At 37.4% G+C, this 26645-nt stretch overlaps 1 protein-coding gene across 1 annotated transcript in view; it reads left to right on the forward strand.

The window, feature by feature from the left end:
• The first annotated feature begins 57 nt into the window (after positions 1–57).
• Positions 58–26645, forward strand: part of NHLRC2 (NHL repeat containing 2) — a 57051-nt gene continuing 30463 nt past the window's right edge. The window contains exons 1-5 of the mRNA XM_045854419.1: positions 58–445; positions 3407–3559; positions 15405–15860; positions 18964–19085; positions 25761–25890. Of these exons, the coding sequence (XP_045710375.1) occupies positions 268–445; positions 3407–3559; positions 15405–15860; positions 18964–19085; positions 25761–25890 (1039 nt within the window). The 5' untranslated portion in view covers positions 58–267. The remainder of the gene's footprint in view (positions 446–3406; positions 3560–15404; positions 15861–18963; positions 19086–25760; positions 25891–26645) is intronic.

The following is a 26645-nucleotide window of genomic DNA, read 5'->3' on the forward strand; positions in this document are numbered from 1 at the left end:
AGTCCTGGCTCCGCTGTGGCCAGGGGTTGGAAGGGGCGGGGTGGTTTGGGGCGGTAATTTAATTACGCGCCCGGGAATTGGCGGCGATCGGCAGTAACTTTAGCGTTTGAATGCACGCTTGCAAAAGAGAAAAAGTGTCTTTAAAGGGGTTGGTGGAGTGTGAGGTGAATGTGCCGATTTGAAACCAAAGGTTAGAAAGCGCTGCGTCTCCCCGGAGGAGCGTAGCCCGCAGGCCGGGCGGCCGCCTCCGGACTGTCCGGAGACAACATGGCGGCCCCCGGAGCCCGAAGCTGCAACCTGTCGGGCCTGCTCCCGGCTCAGACTTCGCTGGAGTACGCCCTGCTCGATGCCGTCACCCCGGAGGAAAAGGACAGCCTGGTCTACCAGTATCTGCAGAAGGTGGACGGCTGGGAGCAGGACTTGTCAGTGCCCGAGTTTCCGGAAGGTGAGGGGCTGGCTTCGGGGTGGGGACCCCTCCGGAACCTCCCCTTCCTCGGGGACGGCGCCCTCCCCTGAAGCGGTGGGCAAGGCGGGGTGGTGCTGGGCACTTTGCCGGGTGGGAGCCGCGGCTCGGGGGTTCTGTCCTTCCCAGGTGTCCCGAAGCGGCGGCAGACGAGGGTTTCTGGGCGGCGGGGGGCCTATTTGGCCCTGAGCCCCGAGCCCTGTCGGGACTTGATGTTGTTAACTAACCAGACGTTCCATGAATGTTTAGTGGCCCCGATAGGTATTGATTGGCCCGTGCCACCCTGTCCTTTCCTTCTGGTTGCTCGTCGTCTCCATCATCGTCATCTTTCTGCATCCTACTAGCTAGCAAGTAGGAATCACTTACGTGATACACAATTCTAAACACTTCAGGAGTGTTATCTTATTTAATCCTCTCTACAACCCCTGGGGGCGTTCTTCTTATGAGTCCTCTTTCACAGTAGAGAAACTGAGGCGCAGGAAAGCTAAGTTAATTTGACGAGGGCCTCACAACCAGCATCTGTCAGGATCGGATTATAAAGACCCAGGATGGGCTTGGTCTCTTCGCTGGGCCACACTTCTCCGTTCCCAGTCATGAAATGTGTAATTTTCAAAATCGGCATCAAATGTGGCTCATCTCGCAGGTTTGAATCCCAGCGCCAAGAGTGTTTGGAACACGAGGGGCTGGTAGTCCCAGCACTGCTATTTGTGAAGCACATCTTGCTATGATAAGTGAAACCCTGCTTTACCTTCTTTGGTTGGGACTGCCATCGTTTCGCCTGGTGGTGTTGGCATGACTCCTGGCATGACACCGAAACCACATGTATAGTTAATTGGTTGGACGGGGCAGGGTTCGGTGTCTCACGGGAGGGAGGTGTATCGGAACCTTACCTCTGATAACAGTCTTGTGTGTCTCTCCAAGCCTTTTGCGCCCACCTTGAAAAGTGCTTGCTTTTTCTATTAGTCATCCTGTAATGGAATTGAAATATGGTGGAATTCTTACAAAAGAATTGGGAACATGAGTGCTTATCCCGTCAAAGAAGCTTTAAAAGATGATATCTATATGTGCATATTTTTTAAAAACTTGGTGAGAAGTTAGTTATGTAGTACACTGTTACAAAAGGGCAGGCCATCAGCTGGGATTTAGGCCAGTGCTTTTATTTTCTAGACTTGTGTGTATTTACAATGAGTGTATTTTAATACTATGAAATTTGACCTCTCTGACTGGCAAATAACGTAAGAAAATATTCAAGCGTCATGTTTGACATAATCAAATTTTCTGCTGGACCTAGGGTATATAACTGAGAACAGAATACTAGAGATGCGTTTTTTTTTCTTGGTTTCTTTATCAGTAAGCTGTAATCAAGAAGCCATAAACATAACTCTGTCTCAAAAACAGTATGTTTTGTTCATGTCTTGAAAGAAACACATGTGTATGGGAAACAGTGTGGTATGGTGGGTGGGCCGGCAGACCTGGGATTAAATCTCCGTTACTCCATCTGTTAGCTGCATGATTTTGGACGAGTTACTTGACTTCTCCAAGCCTACCTTCTCACAAAACAGAATGAGTATTTACCTTTCATGTTGAATATGTGGACTGAAAGTAATACGTATATCTAAAGTTCTTAGTTCATAGGAGAGCTCAGTAAATGTTAGCATCTCTTAACATTACATTTATTGTAATTATTGTTTTTATAAAATTTATTATTAAGCCTGAGAGGCACCTCGCGCAATAACTGACATGTAATAAATAATACTTTCCCTATCCCCCAGTCTAAGTCACTCTTGACTATTTACAGAAAATACATTTAAAAGATAGATTCATAAATATTTGCAACTAGGATGTAAAATACACATGACTTAAGTTTTATATGGTCAGTTGATCTGGCATACAGTTAACACCTTATTAAAATGGATAATTAAGATTTCGCTGTACCTTAAAACCTCTCTAGGTTGGAGTGATGGGCAAAAAATAGTAATTTGATTTGCAGTTTGGTTTTTCTTTTTTTAGAATTTTGTTATAATTGAGTAACTCCAGTCACTGTTATTAGTCATTAGCTGTTACTGGGCACTTGTTCTCCCGAATTCTAGCTTTCAGTTTCTGTAAAATATTTCCAAATACCTGCTTTAAGGTATAATTAAATATTGTGTGTCAACTGTACTTTAAAAAAGGTACAATTAATAGTTTTAGGAGCAGCATTTATTTATTTATTTATAACCAATAAACTCATTATCTTTGTTTTCATAAGTTAGTTACACGAAGATGCTGTACTTTTAATGTTCATTTAACAAAATCTGTCTTCATAGGACATAGTTAAAACTGTAAATAATGGTCAAGTAATTATAAATTCTGCTTTGCAAAAGTACCAATTAATGAGATTTTTAAAAAAAATCTGGAGTGAAGGGAACACACTCTTCGTCAGTATTAATGTTGCTTCCTTGAAATCTGTAATAACAGTGAGGTTTAACTTTGCATTTAAAATATTTTGTATTTAAGGTCTCATTCAGATCTAGAGCATTTCTGCTCCTGTGAAATTGGTTTAAGCATTTTGTGTGTTTATCCTTTTATTTGAACACTTTGTTCATTTTTGTATTTAGTCATGTCTTGCTGTTCATAGGGTTGACTTTCATTTTCAGTAGCCTATTTGTACCTAATTGTGTGCTTAGGCCCTCTTATTATTTGGTATTTCCTGTTGTCCTTACCTAAATGTTTTGATCTTATTTTCTTGCACACACAGGCTATCATACTATTTCTGAAAGAATTTGGTAGCTTTTCCTTGCTATATATGTAGACTGCCTCAATGGAGCCTCTTTCCCATCTTATTCCCCAGCGTCTCCCTCCCCCATTCTCTCCTTAGGAATAAGTGGTTCATATTTTGGTGGAAAGTTTTAGATATATTGTCTTTTTCTTTAATTATGATCATTTGTTTTGTGTACGTTTCAGGGTTAGAATGGCTGAACACAGAAGGGCCTATTTCTGTCTACAAGGATCTCTGTGGAAAAGTGGTTGTCCTTGATTTCTTCACCTACTGCTGCATAAACTGTATTCACCTCCTGCCTGATCTCCATGCCTTAGAACACACCTACTCTGATAAAGGTAACTGCCCCTCAACGGGTTGCTAACAGACGGTCATGGCATAGGCCCTGGAAGAGTAGCTGACTCATTTGTGCATGGGAGAATGAACACTTGGCAAGACTTCAGTCATTCTGAAAGTAATGTCTAATCTATGAATTAAGGACTCATGTACCTTTTTAATAAGAGTTAAGCGTAGTGATACTGGAACCAGCATTTCGTGTATTTAGTATATTTTCCTCTAATGATAGGACATAAGGTACTTTTTTATGATCAAGTATTTTTTAATGGTCATTTTTTATATCTAGATTTACCTGAAGTTGTTCTATGAAAAAATTAAATGTGTGACTCTGACTTTATACTATTCTCGAGAACTGTGATATAAAGGATTAAAGGTTTTTTTTACCCCACTCCCCCCACAACCAGTGAACAAAGGCACACTTTTTTTTCTTTCCTTAAATTCTCATCTGAGGACATGCTTATTGATTTAGAGAGGGGAAGGGAGGGAGGCACAAAAGGAAGTAAAACATGACGTGAGAGAAACATTGACGGGCTACCTTTCCTGTGCACCCTGACTGGGACGGAACCCACAACGCAGGCCTGTGCCCTGACCAAGAATCGAACCTGCAGCCTTGTGGTTTGCTAGACGACACCCAGCCAACTGAGCCATACCAGCCAGGGCAGCTTTAAAGTTCTTAATTGGAAATGTGTTTATTCTTTCTTTAATTTCAAATGACATGAATAACAGTGGAATACAGAATATTATAATACAGTTTTTCTTTGACCTGCTTATGAAAAATGTCTTCTAAAGCACACTGGGAAATCTTTCTGTTGTATTGCAGATTCTGGAGATGTAAGACGTTATACTTAGTATTTGCTTAGAGGTTTGAAATTTTTCCAGATTTTTTTCTTGTTTACCTCATCCTAAAAGAGAGCATAATAGGGGGGTAAATGAAACTAAAGCTTTTGATTAATCAGGTTGACATTAATTGAAGCTCTACTCTCAGATAAAAAGGAGGGCCACTGATCTTGTGAGTAAAGACGAGAGTAGAATGTACATGCACCAGATGAAGGATGTCTTGAAACTTAAAGGGAGCGATAGATAAAATCTTCAGTGCTAGTGAAGCTTCGGTGGCTTTTCAGTTGTAATAGGTTGTATCTTGAAATTGTTGAACAATGAGATTGATCAAGAACTCAGACATTCCCAGTAGCTAAATCATGTTTTGAAAAATTCATCTGTATTGATTTTAGAAATGAGTATCTCTCCTGTTAGGTTTTGAATGCCTGTATGTCTTCATTAAGTCCACGTCAATAAATACATTTACTGAACATGTATTACGTGTAAGGTACTCTGCTAACTGCTGGGGAAAGATGTATCAAAGTTGAATGAGAAGCATTATGGAACCTGAGGAAAGGGGTAACTGTTTGCCTAGAAGCACTGGAAAAGATTTCTCAGAGAAAGAGACAATTAAGACGGAACTGGGAAAAGGAGCAGCAGTGCAGCTGAGAATGGGAAGGGGGCAGGAGAGACACTGCCGGTGGAGGGAGCGCTGGGCAGAGCAGCAGGAGGGCCCGGAAGAGCAGGTTTCCTGGGGGCTCCTGGGAAAGGTGGGAGGTGGGTCAGGTTTGGACCGCGTTGTGAAGGGCTTTGCATAACGTTCTTAACGGTCTGGACTTGTCCTTTCATTGAAGATACAGAGATATTAAAGGTTTTCAGTTTGTTTGGTTTTTGTTTAACAGAAGGATCTCATAATAAAATTTGAGTTTTAGAGAGACACAACAGTCTGGGTTAAGAAACCCAGGGTTAACTATTTCCACACTTAAGATACCCCTTAAGGACCAGATGCGGTTAACTTTCTTGGTTAACCCCGTACCTGGAACACGTTCAGTGACGTGGTGGAATGGATCTTTGTAGACCCTTACCACTTCACTGGGAACATCATTTTTACAGCACATTGTAACCAAGTCTAAGAGCCAAAAAACTATTTTTACACACACTTCTGAAAAGAAAAATAGTCTGTAAATGTTCTCAACATTATAAATGTCAAAGAAACATGATTTCAGTGATATGCTACTATTTGAAAATGCTGATAACTTAAAAATAAAAGATTTTTATATTGCTCAGAAGATCAGTTCAATTCATAGTCACAAAAGCAGGCATTCCCAGAGATTATTACATCAGGGGTCAGTGAGGTGTCGCTAACTTCATTTGCTTTCTTGCAGCCAGGTGTCTTACCTCACTGCTATCTGCTGTGTTTCTGAACGTATTTGCAACAATGCTAATAGTTCTTGAAAGGGACATGCAGCAGCCTATTTTAAATTCATAGAATATTCAGTTCATTTTTATCAGTAAGCCAGAATTGCTCAGCTTTGTGAGGAAGTCCTTATTAATTCAAACACCTTGAGAGAGGTCCAACCAGTTTCCTTCCTCCGTAAAACAGCTTTTAAAGTCAGGTTTATTATGGGGACCAGCATCACTTTTACAGTAGCACAGGGGAAATTATAATGCTAAAGAGTCTAAAGCAAAAAGTAAACAGATACTGTACTTAATAGTCGTGAATGGTTCTGCTCTTCAAACACGGTTTAAGAATGTAGGTATGGCCATGGCCAGCAAGGCTTAGTTGGTCGGGCACCCGCCTGCGAAGTAGAAGGTTACCACCAGGTCAGTTCCTGCTCAGGGCAACATGCCTGGGTTGCAGCCAGTCCCTGGTCATGGTGCAACTGAGAGGCAACCAGTCGATCCTTCTCTCTCACTAGATGTTTCTCTGCCTTTCTTTCACCCTCTCCTCCCCTCTCTCTAAAGTAACTAAATATATATTTTTTTAATGTAGCTGTGCTCTGAGGTTATTAATTCTTAACAGTTCAGTTCACATATTACACTGACAGGTACTTTGGTGGGGTTTTTTTTCTTTTCTACTCGAGAGTTTCTAAATTTTTCTTCTACCTTTTTATACTAGATACATTAATGGTGTGTTATTATATAATACCCAATTTTAGCACAATGGCTATTATGTAAGGAAAGGCATTCTTGTTTTATAAGAAAACAACTATTAGGAAAACTTAGTATATTTTGAAATGTGATTGCTAGGTGTGTGTTAACATGTAATTAAATTAAACTTTTAAAAACCTAAATGCCATAATACTACTGAATAAATGCTGGTATTCTGATTATGAGCATATCCTCTTTTTCTGTTTCATACTTTATTAAAAATGAGAAAAATGCATTCTTAATTTTATAGTGAAACTAAACCTTTTAAGCAGCCAGTATAGAACTTCATTCTGTGTCAGGGTTCCTACAACCACCACGGGGTTCAGTGATTCTTTAGCAGGACTCACAGGATGAAACACGTAGCCGTGCTGACAACTGTAGCTTACTATAGCAAAAGGATAAAGCAGAGTTGGCACAGGGAAAAGACACACGGGTTAAGTTCTTCCTACAGTTATTCTGTATGATTAACAGAACAAGCAAAATATTTTAAGAAAAATCTCTGTATTCTCACTTTAAGGTTCTTGGCACTGAAAAAAATGGGAGGCGTCGTTCTTTGGCAGTTGTCCTTGCCTGCAGATCAATATAGATGTTCTAGTTAGGCAATATGAGGTAGTTCACGTTGTTGACATAAGAATGTCGAACCTGCAGGGCATTTCATGAGTTTATTGGAGCTAAACCGATGACACGCATGAAACAAGATCTCAGATGTTCCAGAGAATGACAGCTTTGCCGTTTCTTTTATACATTTGGAATTAAGGAGGGAAAGTAAGGAAAATTACCTGAAGGTGGGAGGAAGCAAGGCAGGGACTGTCCTTTAACAGGTGTGTCCAACCTTTTGGTGTCTCTGGGCCACACATTAAATACATTGAGACACGTGATCACAAAGCAGATCCTCATGGTGTTTTACATAAATTTACAATTTTGTGTAGGGCCACATTCGTAGCCATCCCGGGCCGCAGGTTGGACACCCCTGCGAGAAGATCATGTGTGCCCTCGAGGATAGTTACACCTCTCTTCCCATCGATTCTATTTTTTTTTTTTTACACAAGAGGTGACTTACTATACACATATTTGTGTACATTGCTTTTTTCATGTAACAGCTTAAAAAAAGCAAAGTGTATAAAAATCCCGGCAGTCCCTCCATGTAGAAAACTTCCTGATGGTTTTTAGTAGCTGCACAGTTCTTCACTGCGAGTGTATGTGTAACGTCATTTATGCAGCCCCTCTCCTATCCAGTGTATGTGTTGGCTCCTAGGTTGTGTCCAATGTTCAGTAGTTACAAACAGTGGATAATCTAGTGGATCTATTATTGTGTTGCTGGTGGTATATCTTAAGGGTAAATTCCTAGCAGTGGGTTTGCTGGGTCAAAGTGAAATGCATTTAAAGTTGTGTTCGATATTGCCAAATTCTACACCAAGAGAGTGACCCAGTTTGGCTTCCTGCTAGCAATGTATGAATGTGCACATTTTTAATTTTTACTGATTGAAAGTGAGATGAATGGTATCTTGGTGTAGTTTTCCATTGCATTTTAGAGTGGGGTCAGACATCTTTTTGTGTGTTTATGGCTGTTAATTGTAAATGGGGTTTTGTCAACCATTATATTCCCCAACTGGTTATTGTATAGGTGTGTAAAGGCCATTGATTTTCACGTGTTAATTTTATATTCTGCTACTTCCAGTACGGTTTATTATATGCTGTAGTTTTATAATTGATTCTGTGGGGTTTCCCAATCATACTATGGTATCTGCAAAGAAATTTTCCAGTTCTTATGCCTGTAATTGATTTATCTTCTCATTTTTTTCCATTAAGTAGAAGGCTGGTTTTAGGATTTAGTTATATTTGCTTAAGAAATTAACAGAGTGTTAAAGGATAAAATTTAAGAAAATTACATTTCAGTAAGCCTGATGCTAAAAACAAGAATTTACCTGGGTTTGGAGGAAAACAGTGGCCATCTGATTTTGGCTCTTTTTAATTGTTTGCTGCTCCTCTCCAAATATAACAAGGAAAGTAAATAAAGCAGCACTTGATCCTACATTCAGCAATATTAGGAGACAGAGAATATCGTGGCCTTTAAATTACCTGTAAGTTGGGGAATAAACTGAATTTCAGTAAAGGTCCTCCTGCTGCTAGCCTGCAGGTACTGAGAACAGGGAGGGAAAGGCTTAAAAGAGCCAGGAAAAAAGTGGATTAGAGTTCTTAGGCGAAGAAGCACAGAGTACCTTCAGAGAGAGAAACCCCAATAGTAAGTGCAAAACTGAACTCAGGTTTGTATACCAGATCATAGCCCCAGCTCTTGGAAAAGTGTGGGAACAGGAGCAGGAGTCTCCGGGAACCATTGCTTCTGGGAGAGAATCAGATGTACAGGTGTGTGGTTTCTCTCGGAATAGTCTACTGAAGAGATAAAGGACAGTAAGAGTGAAAACTTGAGGATCCTACAGAAACTGAGGAAGAATACACAGCGGCCTGTCCTTCCACCAGGGCCGTCCAAGATGAAGCTGCACAGCACAAGGGACTGTCAGAAGGGGGCACTCTCAAACTGAGAGCCCTGCCCATAAAACGAATGGGAATATTAAAAATATCACATCCATGTAAAACTGTAAAAAGCTGAAAATAGGACTCAAAGTTGAAATGCTGATGAAAATTCTCACTTAAAAAAATCATGAAGTTGGCAAAAACTGTAACACAATTTTTCAGTTGAATTACGTATCTGTTTAGGAATAATGTAAAAACAACTTGAATCAAAAATTCAAAAACCAAGAACAGAAATAGACCAAAAAGGGGAAAAAGGAAAAGGGAGAACTGTGTTGCTTGAACTCAGAAAGGGAATAGAAGAAAAAGGTCAGAATTATATTAGAAATGAAAACTCAATTACAAGGTGCCTAAGGGACAGTAAATTCATATGAAAATGGAATCAGGAGCATCGAAGTAAAGCGGTGGGGGAGAAACTGAGGGAATAAAAACGAGCTGAAGAAAGAAGTAAAAAGAGCTAGGAAACGATTGAATTGGAAAGCAGCAGCAGAGGCCCGACATAAGACCACTTGGAGGCTGAAGACTGAAATCAAAACAACTGGCTGGAGCTCATATCTAAAACTAGAATCCAAGAAAACATTCTAGAAATAAAAGACGCCTTGAATCTAGATATTGAAAGGTGCTACCAGATGCCAGGGAACGTTGACCTAGAACATCCCAAGAGATGTCGTAGTAAAAATATTACACTTTAAAGTTGTTTTTAAAAAATCATCCGAACCTCCAGGAAAAAAAGACTTTTAAAGGCACGTAAATTATCCTGGACAGACTTTTCACAAATATACAAAGGAAGGCAACAAACAGTAGAGCAGTATTTTCAAGAATCTTAAGTAGTGAAATTACAAACCAAGGATAATATATTCAAACGGCTGTCTTTTAAGAATCAGTTAGGGTTATAGGAAAACTTTGAATGTCCAGGAACTTAGAGAACACTGCACACGCGAATCTGCTCTCTGGTGACTCTGCGTGAGGGAGAGCTTCTCGCAACCGGGGGTGACCAAGGAAGCTGCCAAATGGAGGACGATTTCATACTTTTATTTGTAGAGCAACGACCAGAATGAGGACGTCGAGGTTTGGTCTGTCAGTTAGGGTATGCTCAGAGAAGCAGAAATATTAGAAGTAATGAGAAATAATGAAGGATTTATCACAGGCACTTGATCTTTATGTAATTGTGGGAACTGGTTATCTGGCCTACGTGTGACTGTTCTATGTCTTAGTGCCTCAGCTTGCAGTCAGCGGGTCAGGCAACTGAAAAGGAAAGGTGAATACGAAGTAGTAGTGGGGGAGGGAGAGCAAGGGCCGCCTGCAGCCTGCAAGCATGAACGGGACCCATGCAAGTCTCTAACTTAAATATGAGGTGCCCAGCAGGTGCCCTTCTTCATGGAGCTAAACACTCACCTGTCCTAGGATTTAGAGACAGACGCTAAGGGGGTTTGGCAGGAGCTGGTACAGCTGTGGGTCCTGTGCTACCACCTCACCACCATAAGGTGAGCCTGCAGAATGTCTGTGAGGCGTGTGAACCGCACCGGAGCCTGGTGTGTTTTTCCCTCCCCTCCCTCTTCTCCTATCCCCTCTCCTTCCTTTTTTGCTAAGTAACATAATTTACTTGAAAAAAGAAAAGCAAATAGTAATACAGTATATATACTTGGCTTATTATTGTGCCAGGTAGTATGCTAAGGATGTACCATGAATTATCAACGTTAAACTCAAATATTAAATGAGGATGGTACTCATGTCCCCCATTTTTTACAAATTTATTTTTTATTGAGCTACACTGGTGCATAAATTTCAAGTGTACAGCATTGTGAATTGACGTGTGTATGTACCACATGCTCACCACCAGAGGTCTAGTTACCATCCATGATCATACAGTTGAGTCCCTTTCCCGTTTTTACCCTTTTTCCATTCTCCTTCCCGTCTGTGGCCTGCCTCTATAAGTTTGTTTTCATTTTGTTTGTCTATTTGTTTTGTTTTTATTTCTTTATTCCACACACGAGTGAAATCATGCAGTTTCTCTTTTTCCGTCTGACTTAGTTCACTGAGTGTAATACTCTCGGGGTTTATTCATGCTGTCACAAGTGTCAGGATTTCACCTTCTTTATGGCAGGTGGTATTCCGCTGTATGTGTGTGTGTGTATCACAGCACATCTTTTCTATCCACTCATCTCTCAGTAGACACCTAGGTTGTTTGTAAATAATGCTGCTGTAAACACGGGGATGCATATATCTGTATGAATTAGTGTTTTTGTATTCTTTGTATTTTGTATTAGTGTCTTTTGTATTCTGGATAAATATCCAGAAACGGAATAGCTGCATCTTATGGTAGTTCTGTTCTTAAAATGTTGAGGCTGTCCATACTGTTTTCCATAGCTCCTGCACCAATTTACATTCCCACCAACAGCGTACAAGGGTCCCCTTTTCTCCGCATCCTCTCTAACACTGCCCGTTTCTTGTGTCTTGGTAATAGCCATTCTGACAGGTGTGAGGTGATACCTGATTGTGGTTTTGATTTGCATTTCCCTGATTAAGTAGGTTTGCTGAATATCTTTTCTTGTGCCCATTGGCCATCTGTATGTCTTTGGGAATATGTCTATTCGGGTCCTCTGCCCGTTTTTTAATCAGGTTATTTGATTTTTGTTGTTGTTGAGATTGATGAGTTCTTTATATATTTTGGATATTAACCCCTTATAGGATGTGTGATTTGAAAATATTTCTTCCCATTGGTAGGTTGCCTTTTCATTGTGTTGGTAGTTTCCTTTGCTGTGCAGAAGCTTTTCAGTTTGATGTAGTCTTATTTATTTTTGCCTTTATTGCCTTTGCTTTTGGTGTCAAATCCCGCCCCGCCCTCCCCCCCCACCAAAATCATCACCAAGACTGATGCCAGGGAGCCTACTGCCTGTGGTTTCTTCAAGAAGTTTTATGGTTTCAGGTTTTATGTTCCAGTGTTTAGGTTATTTTTTGCATGTAGTGTAAGATAGTGGTCCAGCTGCATTCTTTGGCATGTGGCTGTCCAGTTCAAACCCATCACCATTTATTGAAGAGACTATCCTTTCCTCATTGTAAATTCTTGGCTTCTTTGTCGTAAATGAATTGACCATATATGTGGGGTTTATTTCTGGACTCTCTCTTTGATTTCATTGCTCTGTATGTCTGTTTTTCTACTAGAACCATGTAGTTTTGATTACTCTACCTTTGTAGTAGGGTTTGAAGTCAGTAAGTGTGATGCCTCCGGCTTTGTTCTTTTTTTCTCAGGGTTGCTTTGACTACTTAGGGTCTTTTGTAGTTCCATAAAAGTTTTAGGATATTTTTGTTCTATATCTGTGAAAAACATTATTAGGCTATTAATAGGGATTGCATAGCATCTACAGATTGCTTTAGGTAATGTGGCCATTTTAACAATGCTGTTTCTTCCAGTTTGTGAGGATAGACTATCCTCCCATTTCTTCAGTCTCTTTCATCAATGTCTTACAGTTTTCAGTGTACACATCTTTCACATCCTCAGTTAAATTTATTCCTAGTCATATGTTTTGTTGCAATCATAAATGGGATTTTTTTCTTAATTTCTCTTCTGTTTTTTTTGTTATTAGTGTATAGAAATGCAGCGAGTTTTGTAAATTGATTTTGTATTGGGTGAGCCAGAAAGTTCGTTTGGTTTTTCCCAGATGGCTCTAGTAGCTTTCAGTTGTGTTTAACTTCATTTGAAAAAACTTTCTTAGATTGTGTTATCAGCGTGCATTTAAAAAGGCTTATCAAAATTGGTGAATTTCCTTGTAGCCACTTTAATATTGAAGCTGGAAGGAAATATGCAACATTTTTGGCATATTATGCTTTATTATTTCAGGAAAGGTAAAAGGCAATTGGAACACAAAGTTTTGTGCAGCGTATGGAGAAGGTGCTGTGAGTGATCCAAAGGGTCAAAAGTGGTTTGTGCAGTTTTGTGCTAGAGATTTCGTGCTGGATGATGCTTCACGGTCCGGTAGACCAGTTACAATTGATAGTGATAAAATCCAGACATTGAGAACAATCAATGTTCTAACATGCGGGAGATAGCTGACATAATCAAACTATCCAAATCAGATAAGTTCTTGGTGAAATGAAAATTGTGTTCTATTTTATGGGGGGAGGGAGGGACTCTTTGACCAACCCAATACCCTGCAACTTTACTGTATTTATTTATTATTTCTAATAATTTGGGGTGGAGTATTTAGGGTCTCTATATATAAAGTTATGTCATCTGCAAATACTGACAGCTTTACTTCTTTCCAATCTGAATGCTTTTTATTTCTTTGCTGGTTGCTCTAGCTAGGACTTCAATACTGTGTTAAATAAGAGTGATGAGAGTGGCCATCCTTGTCTTGCTCCTGATCTTAGAGGAAAAGCTTTCAGTTTTTCACTGTTTTGTTTGATATTAACTGTGGGTTTATCATATATGGCCTTCACTGTGTGGAGATAATTTTCTTCTCTACCCATTATGTTGAGAGTTTTTTAAATAAATGTATGTTGAGTCTTAATCAGATCCTTTTCCCGCATCTATTGAGATGCCCCTGTGCTTTTCACCCTTTAATTCGTTAGTGTGGCGTATCCCACGGGTTTGCAGCTGTTGAGCCACCCTCGCAGCTCTTGTATAAACCCCGTCTGATCGTGGCGTGGGATCCTTTTTTGCCTTTGAGTTCATTCAGTGAATTTATTTCAAAGATGGTATTTTTCGGTTCTAACGTTTTTATGTAGTTAGTTCTTTTTTTTTCAGTTCCTGTTTCTGTTTACATTTTATCTTTTCAAGAGTATGTTTATTTACCTCGTGGAGTACAGGTATAGCTCCTTCAAAGACTTGGTGTACGGTCTGAAATAATCTGCCTCATTTTGGTGTCAGTATCTGTCAGTTGTATTTTTTTTCTTGTGCAGCAGGTAATATTACCTTGTTCTTTGAGTGTCAGGTAATTTTGCTTTGTATCCTGGACCTTGAAATGTTATGATATTCAGGCTCTGCGTTTTGTCTGAACCTCTGGGGAATACATTGATAGGTTTGTGTTAGTAGATATTCAAACCTGTTAGTTCAAATGGTAAGGGGGGTTTTTTTGTCGTCTTTCATCATCTCTCTTTCTCCTTTCATCAAACTAGTAATTCCATTCTCGTTCTCCAAGCATTTGCTATATGTTTTGTGTTTGTCTCACACATGAGTAGTTTAGGAGTTAAGCCGAGACTTGTTTGAGTAATCATGCTCTGAAACAGGGAAGCACCTTCTCTAGCTCTCTTTGCCTCGGGGTTTCTCCCATCCTCTCCCTGCTCTTTGGGCCAGAAAGGTGGCGGGGTTGCTATTGGAGTTCTAGCCACATGGGTTGCATCAGAACCTCAGTTTGAAGCCACGAAAAGGGAAGCAAACAAAATAAAACTGGGAACACCCTCAGGTGGTTTGCTTTTCCAAATTTCTAACAGTCTACATGCTTTTGTTCACTTTTTTCAGTCCTTGGGTGGGGTATGGGTACGTGTGTGGAGTTTGGTTTGGAGTTAATAGTTGTAAATGGAAGGGTGAGCTGTTAGGGAATGATGACACATCCCAGTTTGTGTGTTTTTTATTTCTTTTCATTCTGGTTTGTGTAGCTTTGATGGGCGTGTTGGGAAATTGTAATTTACGGAGGTTACTACCTCTGCTACCTTGGTAGTCGGTACTGATTTTCTTCCCTGAATTCAGTTTAACATTTCTTTTCCCCCCATACTGTCTTCTTGACATACGACTGTAGTGAGTAAATAAAAGAAATATACTGTTACTAGTTTTTAGCAGTTTTGCTATCTACAATAAGGTTTGTACTAAAAATTACATAATAAGAATTTTAAGGTTTATACTACAGTAAGGTTTGTACTAAAAATAATAGGAATTTTAAATAAATTAAAGACCTTATATTACGGAAATATCTTGCTCGTGTCATTGTTAACCTATAACATAGGTCAGAAAAATTTAGGATAACGTGACAGTAAATACCAACAAAAAGCATTTTTTCTGCTTTGTAGTTTCAAAGAGGCTTACAACAGCTGGGAGAGAAGTTAACAAAACTTCAACATCTTCATATAAAAAATAGTGTGTTTTTTAAAGCTTTGTCTAGAATAAGGACACAGAGGGTTTTAACTCTGAAATAGCCACATGACTTTGATCAGATGTTTTTCTGTCATTACTAAGGTTGTCCTGAGATTTAAATATTAATTTCTACACACGTGTTGGAGACACTAATTTAATTCTTCCTTTTATCTTTTTATCTCTGGACTGTTTACATTTATTAATGACCGAACAGCTAATGTGTGGGTGATGCTATTCAGACTTTAATACTTCGTAATATTTAACTTGTGATTTCTTTCATTTAGATGGTCTTCTGATCGTTGGTGTTCACTCAGCTAAGTTCCCAAATGAAAAAGTCCTGGATAACATCAGGAGTGCTGTCCTTCGATATGACATCACCCACCCCGTGGTCAATGACGCGGATGCCAGCCTGTGGCAAGAACTAGAGGTGTCCTGCTGGCCCACTCTGCTCATACTTGGGCCCCGTGGGAACATGTTGTTTTCTTTGATTGGGGAGGGACACAAAGATAAATTATTTTTGTATACTTCAATAGCTTTAAAGTATTACAAAGACAGGGGACAGATCAGAGATAACAAAATTGGAATAAAGCTCTATAAAGACACTTTGCCACCCTCGCCACTGCTGTTCCCTGGCAAAGTCACAGTAGACCACGTTTCTAAGAGACTGGTAATAGCAGACACTGGACATCATAGAATTTTGGTCGTCTGGGAGAATGGACAAATTCAGTACAGCATTGGAGGTAAAGTTTGTTTCTAATTATGATATGTAATGTATTTTTAATGAAACAGTTCAAGGAAATGTATTAAAATCGAAATTTATAAACAAGAACTAATCATAGAAGGGCAGTATGCATTGACTTTTAACTTCATGAAATTATATTGGTAATTAATGTGTGGTTTCTGAATTAACCTCTTCTCCCTCAGAAAACAAAGATACCTATAATGCCCTATTCATGTCAAAAGAATGAAGTCTTTAAATCAATACTTTTGAAAGTATATTTGTATATCTTGTTTTTAAGAAACTACCATACTTCTTATATCTTATGAAAGTATCATAGTAAGTCCTCATTTAACATCATCAAAAGGTTCTGCAACTTCACATGAAACGACATAGAACAGAACAAATTTTACAGAGGCTAATGGATATAAAGAAGAGTTCAATTAAGTTCCTATAGAGTGTCATCAGCGTTATAATAAAACAGTGCTGAACATTATTTGAGGATCTACTCTATACTCTATATACATTTTGAATTTTGGACATTTTAAATGGGAGTATTGTATTTAACTTTCCACCAAAATATAGCAATATTTTTATTGTTTTAAGACCAGGACAGTACCCTAGGAACTTCAGACTTAGATTGTAAAATACATAACCTAGGATTTGTATATAATTTTACTTTTCTTTCCTTCCATAAGATTGTAAGCATGCTTCTGGATCATTTACTTAGAGTGTTGCAAAATATAAGTATCATTCAAGCATAGACCATTTAGTTCCACATCTCCCTGGTCATAGATCTGAAAAGAGCTCTTACTTACATCTGCGTAATTAATAAAATCTTAATAATTCTTAATTTATTATTAACATATTAAAGAGAAACGTGATTCATCTCGGCAGTCCTGAGGGTGGTGTTACTCTGTACACCAAGTTATTCCCTTAGCTCTTGAATTTTTTGTTTCTTGGTCATTGCTTTAGTTAGAGTACCTGTGTTTTATGTTGTTTATTTTGTGTAGCAATTTAGTATTTTGGTTTATGACATGCAGTTAGGAGAATTGTTACTCAAAAAGTATCTATTGTAGCAGGTTGAATTTAAATGGTTACAAGAGTTTTTAATAGATTCTATAATTTTCAAAATAGTGTATGCAAATTTTTTTAAACAGAAAGATAATTTCTGTTATTTTGTGGGTCAGATACTATATTTTCCCTCACTTGACAACATGATTATTGATTTTAGAGAGGAAGGGAAGGGGAGAAACATCATTTGGTTGCCTCTCCTATATGCCCCGGCTAGTGACCTAACCCACAACCTAGGCACGTGCCCTGACCAGGAATCGAACCTGTGACCTTTCGGTTAAAATGACAGTGCCCCAACCAACTGAATCACACCAGCAGGGCAAATATTCTTTTTTGTTAAACAGATAACTAGCAGCAAGCTAGCTTTCCCAAATATATTTTTAGGAATGCTCTTATCTTGTAATAAATACATAGTTATTCTAGAATTTTTAAAAAAGAGTTCTGTGGTCAAATATACTCAGGAAACACTGGTCGATGTGATTTAACAGGTTTTTGTTGGTGGTTTCACTGCACGTATTGTGTCCTTTACTCTGCTAATGTACTTCATGAGTAGCAGTACACAGTATCTTTGAATTTTAAGTGACCATAGTTCTGTCCCTTTTTTCCCATGAGAGAACTCTCACCACCAACAATAATAGTATTATTAATAACAATAATAGTAAAACTATTAGTAATAGTAATAATAATAGTAATAATAACATTGGTAATATTAGTAATACATGTATGTCTGGCATTATTCTAAGCACTTTACCTGTGTTAATTTATTTAGACCTTCCAGTGCTGTGAGTTAGGAATATTACCAGTTCCATTTTACAGAAGATAAACTGAGGCACAAAGAACGTTCCCAAGTCATCAGCCTGGAAGATGTAGAGCTGGGATTTAAACCAAGTCTGTTGGGCTTTTGAATTTACATGTTCCTATCCAATACACTATACTGCCTCTCTTAACTAATATCTTGCAGACAAGGGAGTTCTGCAAAGCATAGTTTGGAAATGCTGATCTAGAGGCTTTGAATGGCTTGTCCTCTGGTCAAAGAAATAACAATTGTATTTCATTATGCTCTTGAAACTCCACGTGTATTGCAAAGGCTGAAAAATAGGCCATTAGACCAGAATCACTCTGGCTTGCACAGTGTTTTTGAGATGCTATTTGTGGCAAAGTGAAGTAGTGAATGAAGGATTCCTAACCTAGGGTTCATGGCCTATTAAGAAATGCTTGAGTGGACCTGAGGTCCTAGGTACCCCTTGAGTTATTTGTGACATTTTATGGGTATGTGTATTTTTCTATAAGGAAAATTGATCATTGTACAGTTGAGCCTTCCACAATGTGAGGCTGGGGGTGGCAACCATCCGTGCGGGAGAAAATTCACATGCAACTTTTGACTTCCCCACCAAAAGCCTTACTAATAACATAAACAATCAATGAACACGTGTTTTGTATATTATGTGTTATATACCATGTTCTTACAACAAAGTAAACTAGAGAAATATGTTACTAAGAAAGTCATAAGGAAAATACATTTACAGTATTTATTGAAAAACATTTACACAGGGAACTCCTTTCTATTTATTAGATGGGAATGCTGCCTGATTCATGAATCATTCAAAAAAGCCAATTAGATCTTTAAATTTAAAATAAATGAAAAAAATCCATGTATATACATGGACCCCCCAGTTCAAACCCGTGTTGTTCAAGGGCGATGGCATTATCAAATGAGCATGTCTTCCCAAATTGGTAAATACTGTTCATCTAGATGCTAACAGATTAAAATTATATTTAATTCTCTGGTCTAGGTAAGGGGTAAGAAGATGCTTCTGAGAGGGTTTTCTCCTGATGCGTGCTGGTCGGTTGGGGGCGCTGGTAGCACTGCCCAGGCAGCCCTGCCAGCAGCAGCGTCGTTGCTCTGGGGGAGACAGGAGTCTCGGGAGCATTTTAGTGTTCATTCATGTAGAACGTCACGTTGTTTACATTGAAATCCCAGCTTTACATACAGATTTTATTTTGGGGGCTTTATTAAGTAGAAAAATTTTATCTTACGGTTTATCTTTTAGGACCCAATCCTGGAAGAAAAGATGGAATATTTTCAGAGTCAACTTTTAATTCACCACAGGGCGTAGCCATAAGGAACAATATCATCTATGTGGCAGATACAGAAAACCACCTTATAAGAAAGGTAATTTTCCATTTTAAATAAAGTTTTAGTACTTCTAATCAGAAAGACTGATGCTTGTTGCTACATTAATATTTAATGTGAGGAGGTGATGCTCACATACCTCAGATCTTCCTCGTTCAGCAGTTTTCAGAGGCACTGGGTTTAGATCATTCTTGGGTGTCGTGTTTTGCTGTGTGTCAGCCTGGAGTGGTCTCAGAGAAGAAACTCAATCAAGTCTCTTTTTATGGTCCTTGTTTTCAGAGTCATGTGCCTAATTACCCAAAAGCTCCTCATTTTGTGATTTTTTCCAAACCACTATTTATAAAATGGTGATTTGTCCTTTTTAGTTAAATTTTCTAAAACTGAGAGAAAAAAAAATCATACCATTCCCTGCCTTCCTTCAGTTCTTTTGCTTTGCCTACGGATACTTATCAATTAAAATTTGTTCTATCCTGTGATCAAAGTAATATGTGATCTTGTTTTTAAAAGGTGAATTAACACATAAAGGTAAAAAGTCCCTGATCATTCATTCCAGCACCCCACAGATAACCAACCATTATTAAAATTTGTGTGTTTTCAGAAATTTTGGACTCGTGTGCAAATAAACTTATAGTAAAAAGACTTGACTCTAGACAATCCTTTTTTAAGCAAATGGTGGAATCTTGTGTTCCTAGAGAACCTTCTGCAGTCCTTTTTTAACTTATTTTTTCCATATTAGTCACATGAATGATAGGACTGCATCATATCCATTATAGAAGTATGTAGTTAAACAGTCCTTCGTGATGAGCATTTTAACACTTGACCGTCATCCAATGGTCTTTAAGTGTCCTTTCTGAAAATAAGTAAGTTTATCTAACCCATTCTGCCTAAACATGTTGTTTCAGATACTTCCTTGCTTTTCTTGCTGTTTCTCTATTGACATTTCTGCCCATTTAACAAGGATACCATGTATTATATACGTAATATTCACAGTTCTGTAAATCTCCATGAGAGCACAAAAGCTGTGTTCCTGACCCCTGAACTCCATAGCACCTAGCACTGGTCCTGGCCCAAAGTGAGTGTTCAGTAGATACTTTAGCTGAATGAGTTTCTGAGCAAAGAACATCTTTTTAACGAAGCATTTTCTAAAGTGTATAGATTTTTTTTAATATGAAAGGTGTTACATGGAAAGAGGATTTTTTGGGATTTATTAATTAAAACACATTTAGTTCTTTGAAAGTCTTGGAGACTGTCTTCTCGGAGACTGTAGTATGCTAATACTGTATTGTGAACACACTCGGCTGGGGATGTGTGTGCAGTGGTGTTTCTGAACTTAATTGACCAAGGATCACGTTTTAGGTAGAACTTCTCGTAGGACTAATGCTTTCATGGTATGTACTTTGAGAAAAAGTGGTTTTCTGCTCTTACAAAGTCCTCAGAGGTCAGTATGTATAATGATCTTTTGGGGGTTGTATGCTTCTTTAATTGATCATTGCCTCATAGGTTTCTCCCAGGGTATTGAAGTAGTGAATGTTCACCCTGTAACACTGAGGGAGGACTTGTCTGTTTTCAGTTGTATGTTATTTCTCTTGCTGTGGACCTTACCAGATTTTGAAGTATTGACCACATTTCAAATACTTTTTAACTAGCATAATCACAAATTTAGGTTACCTGAAGTGATTTTTATATTATGTGACTTAGTTCAGTTTCTGCAAAAATTGGAAGTGAAATGAAATTATTATTTCTTGCCCTTTTTAAAATATTTATTGTATTTTACTTTTTAAGACCTCATTTACGAGGATTGATCATAAGCTTACATTTACAGCTCACTTTTCCATGTTGACCTGCCTCTTGTTTAGAATAATTCATTTATTAACTTATTCCTCTTCTTCCTCATTCCCATTTTTTTCTGCACAAACACATCTGCAGGCAGCCATTCTGATGTGTGTAATTCATCTTTTTGTTTATATGACTGTGTAAAACATGCAGTGTTTTGTGTACTTTTTTTTTCCAAAAATTATATATTTTACATAACATTAAATTTCAAGTATAGAAGTCAGGAATTTTTAGTAAATTTAGCAAGTTGAGCGATCATAACCATAAATCATCTTTAGAACATTTTCATGCTCCCAGTAAGAACCTTCACTCCCATTACAGTTAATCCCCGTTCCCACCCACGGCGCTAACCTTAAAGAGACAGAAAGTCTCTTGAACATTTCATACAAATGGAGTCATAACAACATATGGCCTTTTGTGTCTGGCTTCTTTCGTTCTACGTAATATTTTTGAGGTTCACCTATAATTTATTCCTTTGTATTGCTGACTAGCATTCCATTGTATGGATATGTCTCATTGTATTTGTTTATTTGCCAGTTGAAGAACATTTAGGCTGTTTTCTGTTTTTTACTATTATGAATAAATAATTCATGTACAAGATTTGTGTGGACATACTTTTTTATTTTTCTTGGGTCGATACTTAAGTACTCAGATTGTTGAGTCATATGTTTTATATTTTTATTTTAACTTTTTGGGAAACTGCTAAACTGTTTTCCACAGTGGTTACACAATTTTACATTTCTACTCACAATATAGATGGGTTCTAATCTCTCCATATCTTCACCATTACTTGTAAATTGTCCATTTTTTAAATGCTAGCCATCCTATACTAGGAATGAAGGGGTTGCTTGTGCTTTTGACATGCATTTCCCTGAGCGATGATGTCGAGCATCTTCTCCTCTACTTATGGACCACTTGCATGTCCTCCTTGGAGAAGTGTCTATTCAGATTCTTTGCCAATTTTTAAATTGGGTTATTTGTGTTTTTTATTATTGGATTGTAAGAGTTGTTTATATATTCCAGTTACAAATCCCTTATCAAATATATAATTGTCAAATACTTTTTCACATTCTGTGGTTTGCCTTGTTACTTCCTTAATCATGTCTTTGATGCACAAAAAGTTTAAATTTTGGTGATTCCCCAACTTACTGTTTTTTTCTTTCATTGCTTATGCTTTTGGTATCACGTGTAAAACCCATTGCCAGATTCAAGTTCACAGAAATTTACTCATGTTTCTTCCTAAGAGTTTTATAGTTCTGACTCTTACAGTTAGGTCTTTGATGCATTTCGAGGTAATCGTTGTATGTGGTGTGAGGTATGGATCCAGTTCATTCTCCTGCATGTGGATATCCAGTTCTCCCAGAGCCGTTTTTTGAAGAGACTGCTCTTTCTCCACTTGAATAATCATGGCAGACTTGCAGAAAATCAATTAGTCATACATCCATGGTTTTATTTCTGGACTTTCAAGTCTAGTCCCTTGATCTCGACCACACTGCTTTGATTGCTGTAACTTTTAGTAAGTTTTGAAATCATTTAAGCATGTCTTCCCACAGTCTTCTTGTTCAACATTGGCTGGCTATTCTGGGTCCCTTATAATGAATTCCCTATGGATTTTAGGGTCAGCTTATCCATTTCTGCAAGAAACAAATGGCAGCTTTATATTTTCCCTTCTTATTTATATACTTTTTTTTATTATATTGCTGGATTGAATCTTTGTTGTTTTTTAATTATTAGCAATGACAGTGGGTGTTTTGTCATGCTCATAATCATGATGGGAGTGTGTGTGCATTTTCTGCAGTGTTTAATATTTTCTGTAGCTTTGGGGAGAATATTCATGAAGTAAAGAAACTTTATATTCCTAGTCACTAAAGATTATTGTATAATTTTATAAAATAAATTTTCTGCATTTATTGAAGTAGTTGTGTAAATTTTTTGACCTCAGTTTGTTGATATGATGAATTATATTAATAGAGATTCATATGTGAAACCACCATTTTATTCCTAAGGTAAACCTTACCTAATGATAAATTTTTTAAAAGTCAAGTTGGAATTAATTATCTAAAATTATATTTAGTATAAAAATTTATGTATATTAATTAAATGGCCTTATATTTTCTTGTACTATTGTGATCTGTTTTGGAATCAAGGTCACATCTAATCAAATGAGCTAGTTTTCTTTCTTCTTTTTTTCATTTTACTTTTAGAAAAATTTGTCTAGCATAGTAATTAATGTTTCTGAACATTCAGTAGAATGCTCCAGTAACATCACCTGGACCTGGGGCTTTTTGCAAGAGGAATTCTTTGATTATTACATCAATTTCTATGATATATTTCTTTTTTTTTTTTAAGATTTTATTTATTTATTTTTAGAGAGGGAAGGGAGGGGGGAGAGAGAGAGAGAGAGAAACATCCATGTGCGGTTGCTGGGGGTTCTGGCCTGCAACCCAGGAATGTACCCTGGCTGGGAATCGAACCTGGGACACTTTGATTCCCAGCCCGTGCTCAATCCACTGAGCTATGCCAGCCAGGGCAATTTCTATGATATATTTCTTAAATCCGGATTATTTCAAGGGCCTATTCCTAGATGCCTATTGCATTTTTGCAGATTTGAGTTCAGTAAAAATATAGATAATATTACATTAATAATATTCTTTATAATTTCAAGAGATTTTAGAGATGCCACTAAAAATAATGCTAGAGCATATTGCTAAGCTAAATCAGTGTAATTCACCATTGTAAAGGAATCAAAGATAATAACTATGATTACTATATATAGTCAGAAAAATTTAAAACATTTAATACCTATTCATGATAACAATTAGCAAACTTTGCAAGGAATTGGATGTTATGAATATGATAAAGGGCATCTACAATTATAGCTACACTTAATGCAAAACACTGAATGCTTTTCCTCTAAGGTTGGGAATAAGGCAAGGATCCCCACTCTCACCACGCTTACTAAACATTGTACTGGCAGTACTAGCCATTGTAATAAGACAACAGAGGAATAAAAGGTATACAGGCTGCAAAGGAAGAACTGTCTTTATTTGCCAATGGCATGTCATATACGTAGAAAATTCTAAGAAATCTATTGAAAAGCTACTTGAACTAATAAGGGAATTTAGGAAGGTTGCACAATGCAAAGTCAATATAAAAAGATCAACTGTGTTTTTATAAACTACTAATAGTCAATTGGAAATGAAAATTTTAAAATTCTAGTTATAGTAGCAATAAAAACAAAATATTTAGAGTAAGTTTAGATTTAATGAAATACATATAAGACTTGTATAATTTAAACTATAAAGATTGCTGAGAAAAATTAATTCAGTATTGGATTAGAAGGTTCAGTATTAAGATATCAGCTCTCTCCAAATTGATCTTTAAACTCAGTGCAATCCCAGTCAGAACTCCATCAGGCTTTTTTATAGAAAATGGCAAGTGGGTTCCAAAATGCATGAAAATGCAAAGTCAAGGATTTATTACATCTAAGATAATCTTGAAGATAAACAGAGTGAACAGACTTACAGCATTTGATTTCAAGATTTACTGTAACATTACACTAATCAAGACTGTTACTTTCTTAAGAATATATAGATCAATAAGGAAAAAAATGAAGTACCTAGAAGAAATGTCATGCCAAATAACAAAGTTATCTGATTTTCCAAAAAGCATCAAATCTGCCAAGGGGGAAAGAAAAATCATTTTAGCAAATTGTGCTTGAACAACTGGATACCCATATGGGGGTGGGGGGAAGAAACATGACCTCTACCTCACACACAGTATACAAATTCAAGATGTATCACACAGCTAAATTTAAGCACTGAAATCCTAAAGCTTTTAGACAAAAACAGTATCATTATGACTTGCAGGTGGGCAAAGGTTTCCAAAGACAGGACATAAACAAAACCATAAAAGAAAAAAAAAGATAAATTCTAATTTATCAAAATTTAAATTTATCATTAAAATCACTGTTAAAAAAGTGGAAAAACAAGCCACGGGCTATGAAAAATTTCACAAAACATACCTTTGAAGAGATTAGTATCTATGAAATATAAAGGTCCCTACAATTAAAAAATGTGAAGACAACCCAATAAAAAAATGGGTCAAAGATTTGAACAGACATTTTTCAAAAGAAGATGGAAGAATGACCTGTGGTCATTCATATTTCTTTTGTAAATGTATTTCAATTATGCTTGGTGGTAATTGACACACACAGAGCTTAATTACCGATAGAGGTATCATCCATCCACTCATTTTCATAATGACTGATTTTCATTCTTTTACAGGAAAGTGAGGCACAGATCATTATGTAACTTTCTTAAGATCCCACAGCTAGTGAGTCCAGGATCTGGGATTTGAACGCAGGCAGTCCTAGCTCTGCTACACTGTCTTGCCTCTAACGCATAAACTGAAAGCCAGTGCATTCTACTGGAAAAGGGGTTCTTGTTTCACCTCCTGAAACCCTTCCCCCAACATTTCACCATGACAATTTTTAACACAAAAAGTTAAAAGAATTTCGCAGCAAAGACACACACACAGTGCCTGTTGTCAACATTTTACATGCTTGCTTTACCACATACTTCATGCCACTATCACTTTGTCCACCAGCAATGTACGGGAGTCCCAGCTGCACTTACCCTTAGCACAGTTCATACTTAAGATGAGATCAACACCACTTCTGGTAGAAGCATGATGAGGTAGGAGGAGAGTGCAATTTTAAAGCTTTTTTTTTTTTTAAAGTTTTTTTTAAAAAGCTTTTTAAAGCTTTTTTTTAAGAAAGAGTATTTATGTTGCAAATAATTGCTATGTATTCTATTGAAAATCTTCATGTACCAAAAGAAAGGAGCATGTATTACATAAAGCATGTATTGATCGCTGCAGATCGACCTGGAAGCTGAGACAGTGAGCACTGTGGCTGGCATCGGGATTCAAGGCACAGACAAAGAAGGCGGGGCCAGAGGGGAGGAGCAGCCCATCAGTTCCCCCTGGGATGTCGTTTGGGGATCATCAGGTATGTAAACTTTTAATATAAAATATAAGTTAACTTTGCTTACTAACAGTAAGATTTTTAAAATATTCTGGGTCGGTTCATTTGGATTACTTCTGTTGCTAGTGATTTTATACTTTTATGCCTATGGCTTGGGATTTGTTGGTTGTGTGAAAGTAAAGCCAGCAGTAACGTAAACAAGATAGAGTATGTATTATTATATACGTGTACTACTAAATATTATATTTTATTCACATGATGAGTATATACTACTCTAAATTAATGTTAAAGAATCTCAGCTTAGCCACAGCTTCCAATTAATGTAGTTCTGAATATTCTTAATTTAGAAGTATTATAGTTTCAGAAGTTCAAAAGATTATTTGTGAACTATACCATTTAACAATGCCCTTTTAATTTTAGTTTGAAAAGAAGTTTATAAAATGACAGTTGTTTTTTAGATTATTAAAATTTGTATTGAAACATGATAGCTTCTTTTGAACAATTAAAAAAATATCACTTTACCCTACTGAATTTTGTAGATGCTAATAATGAATAAGATTGACGTTATCTTTACAATCTTTATTACCTACATTAATTGACTATAAGGTGACCCGGGGCATAAGTACTTAGTTTTTTACTGGCCCCCAGTGATATTGAGATGGTTATCTACATGTCTAAAGCCAGAGTAATGAATAAAGTAAGTTGGTCAGATATACTGGGAATGGAATTTGGAACTGAATGGTTTGTATGGTCTTAATATATTTATAGAGTAAATAAGT

The sequence above is a fragment of the Phyllostomus hastatus genome, unplaced genomic scaffold (genome assembly GCF_019186645.2).
Source record: "Phyllostomus hastatus isolate PE091 unplaced genomic scaffold, TTU_PhHast_1.1 phas_scaffold_1066, whole genome shotgun sequence".
NCBI classification, from domain to species: domain Eukaryota; kingdom Metazoa; phylum Chordata; class Mammalia; order Chiroptera; family Phyllostomidae; genus Phyllostomus; species Phyllostomus hastatus.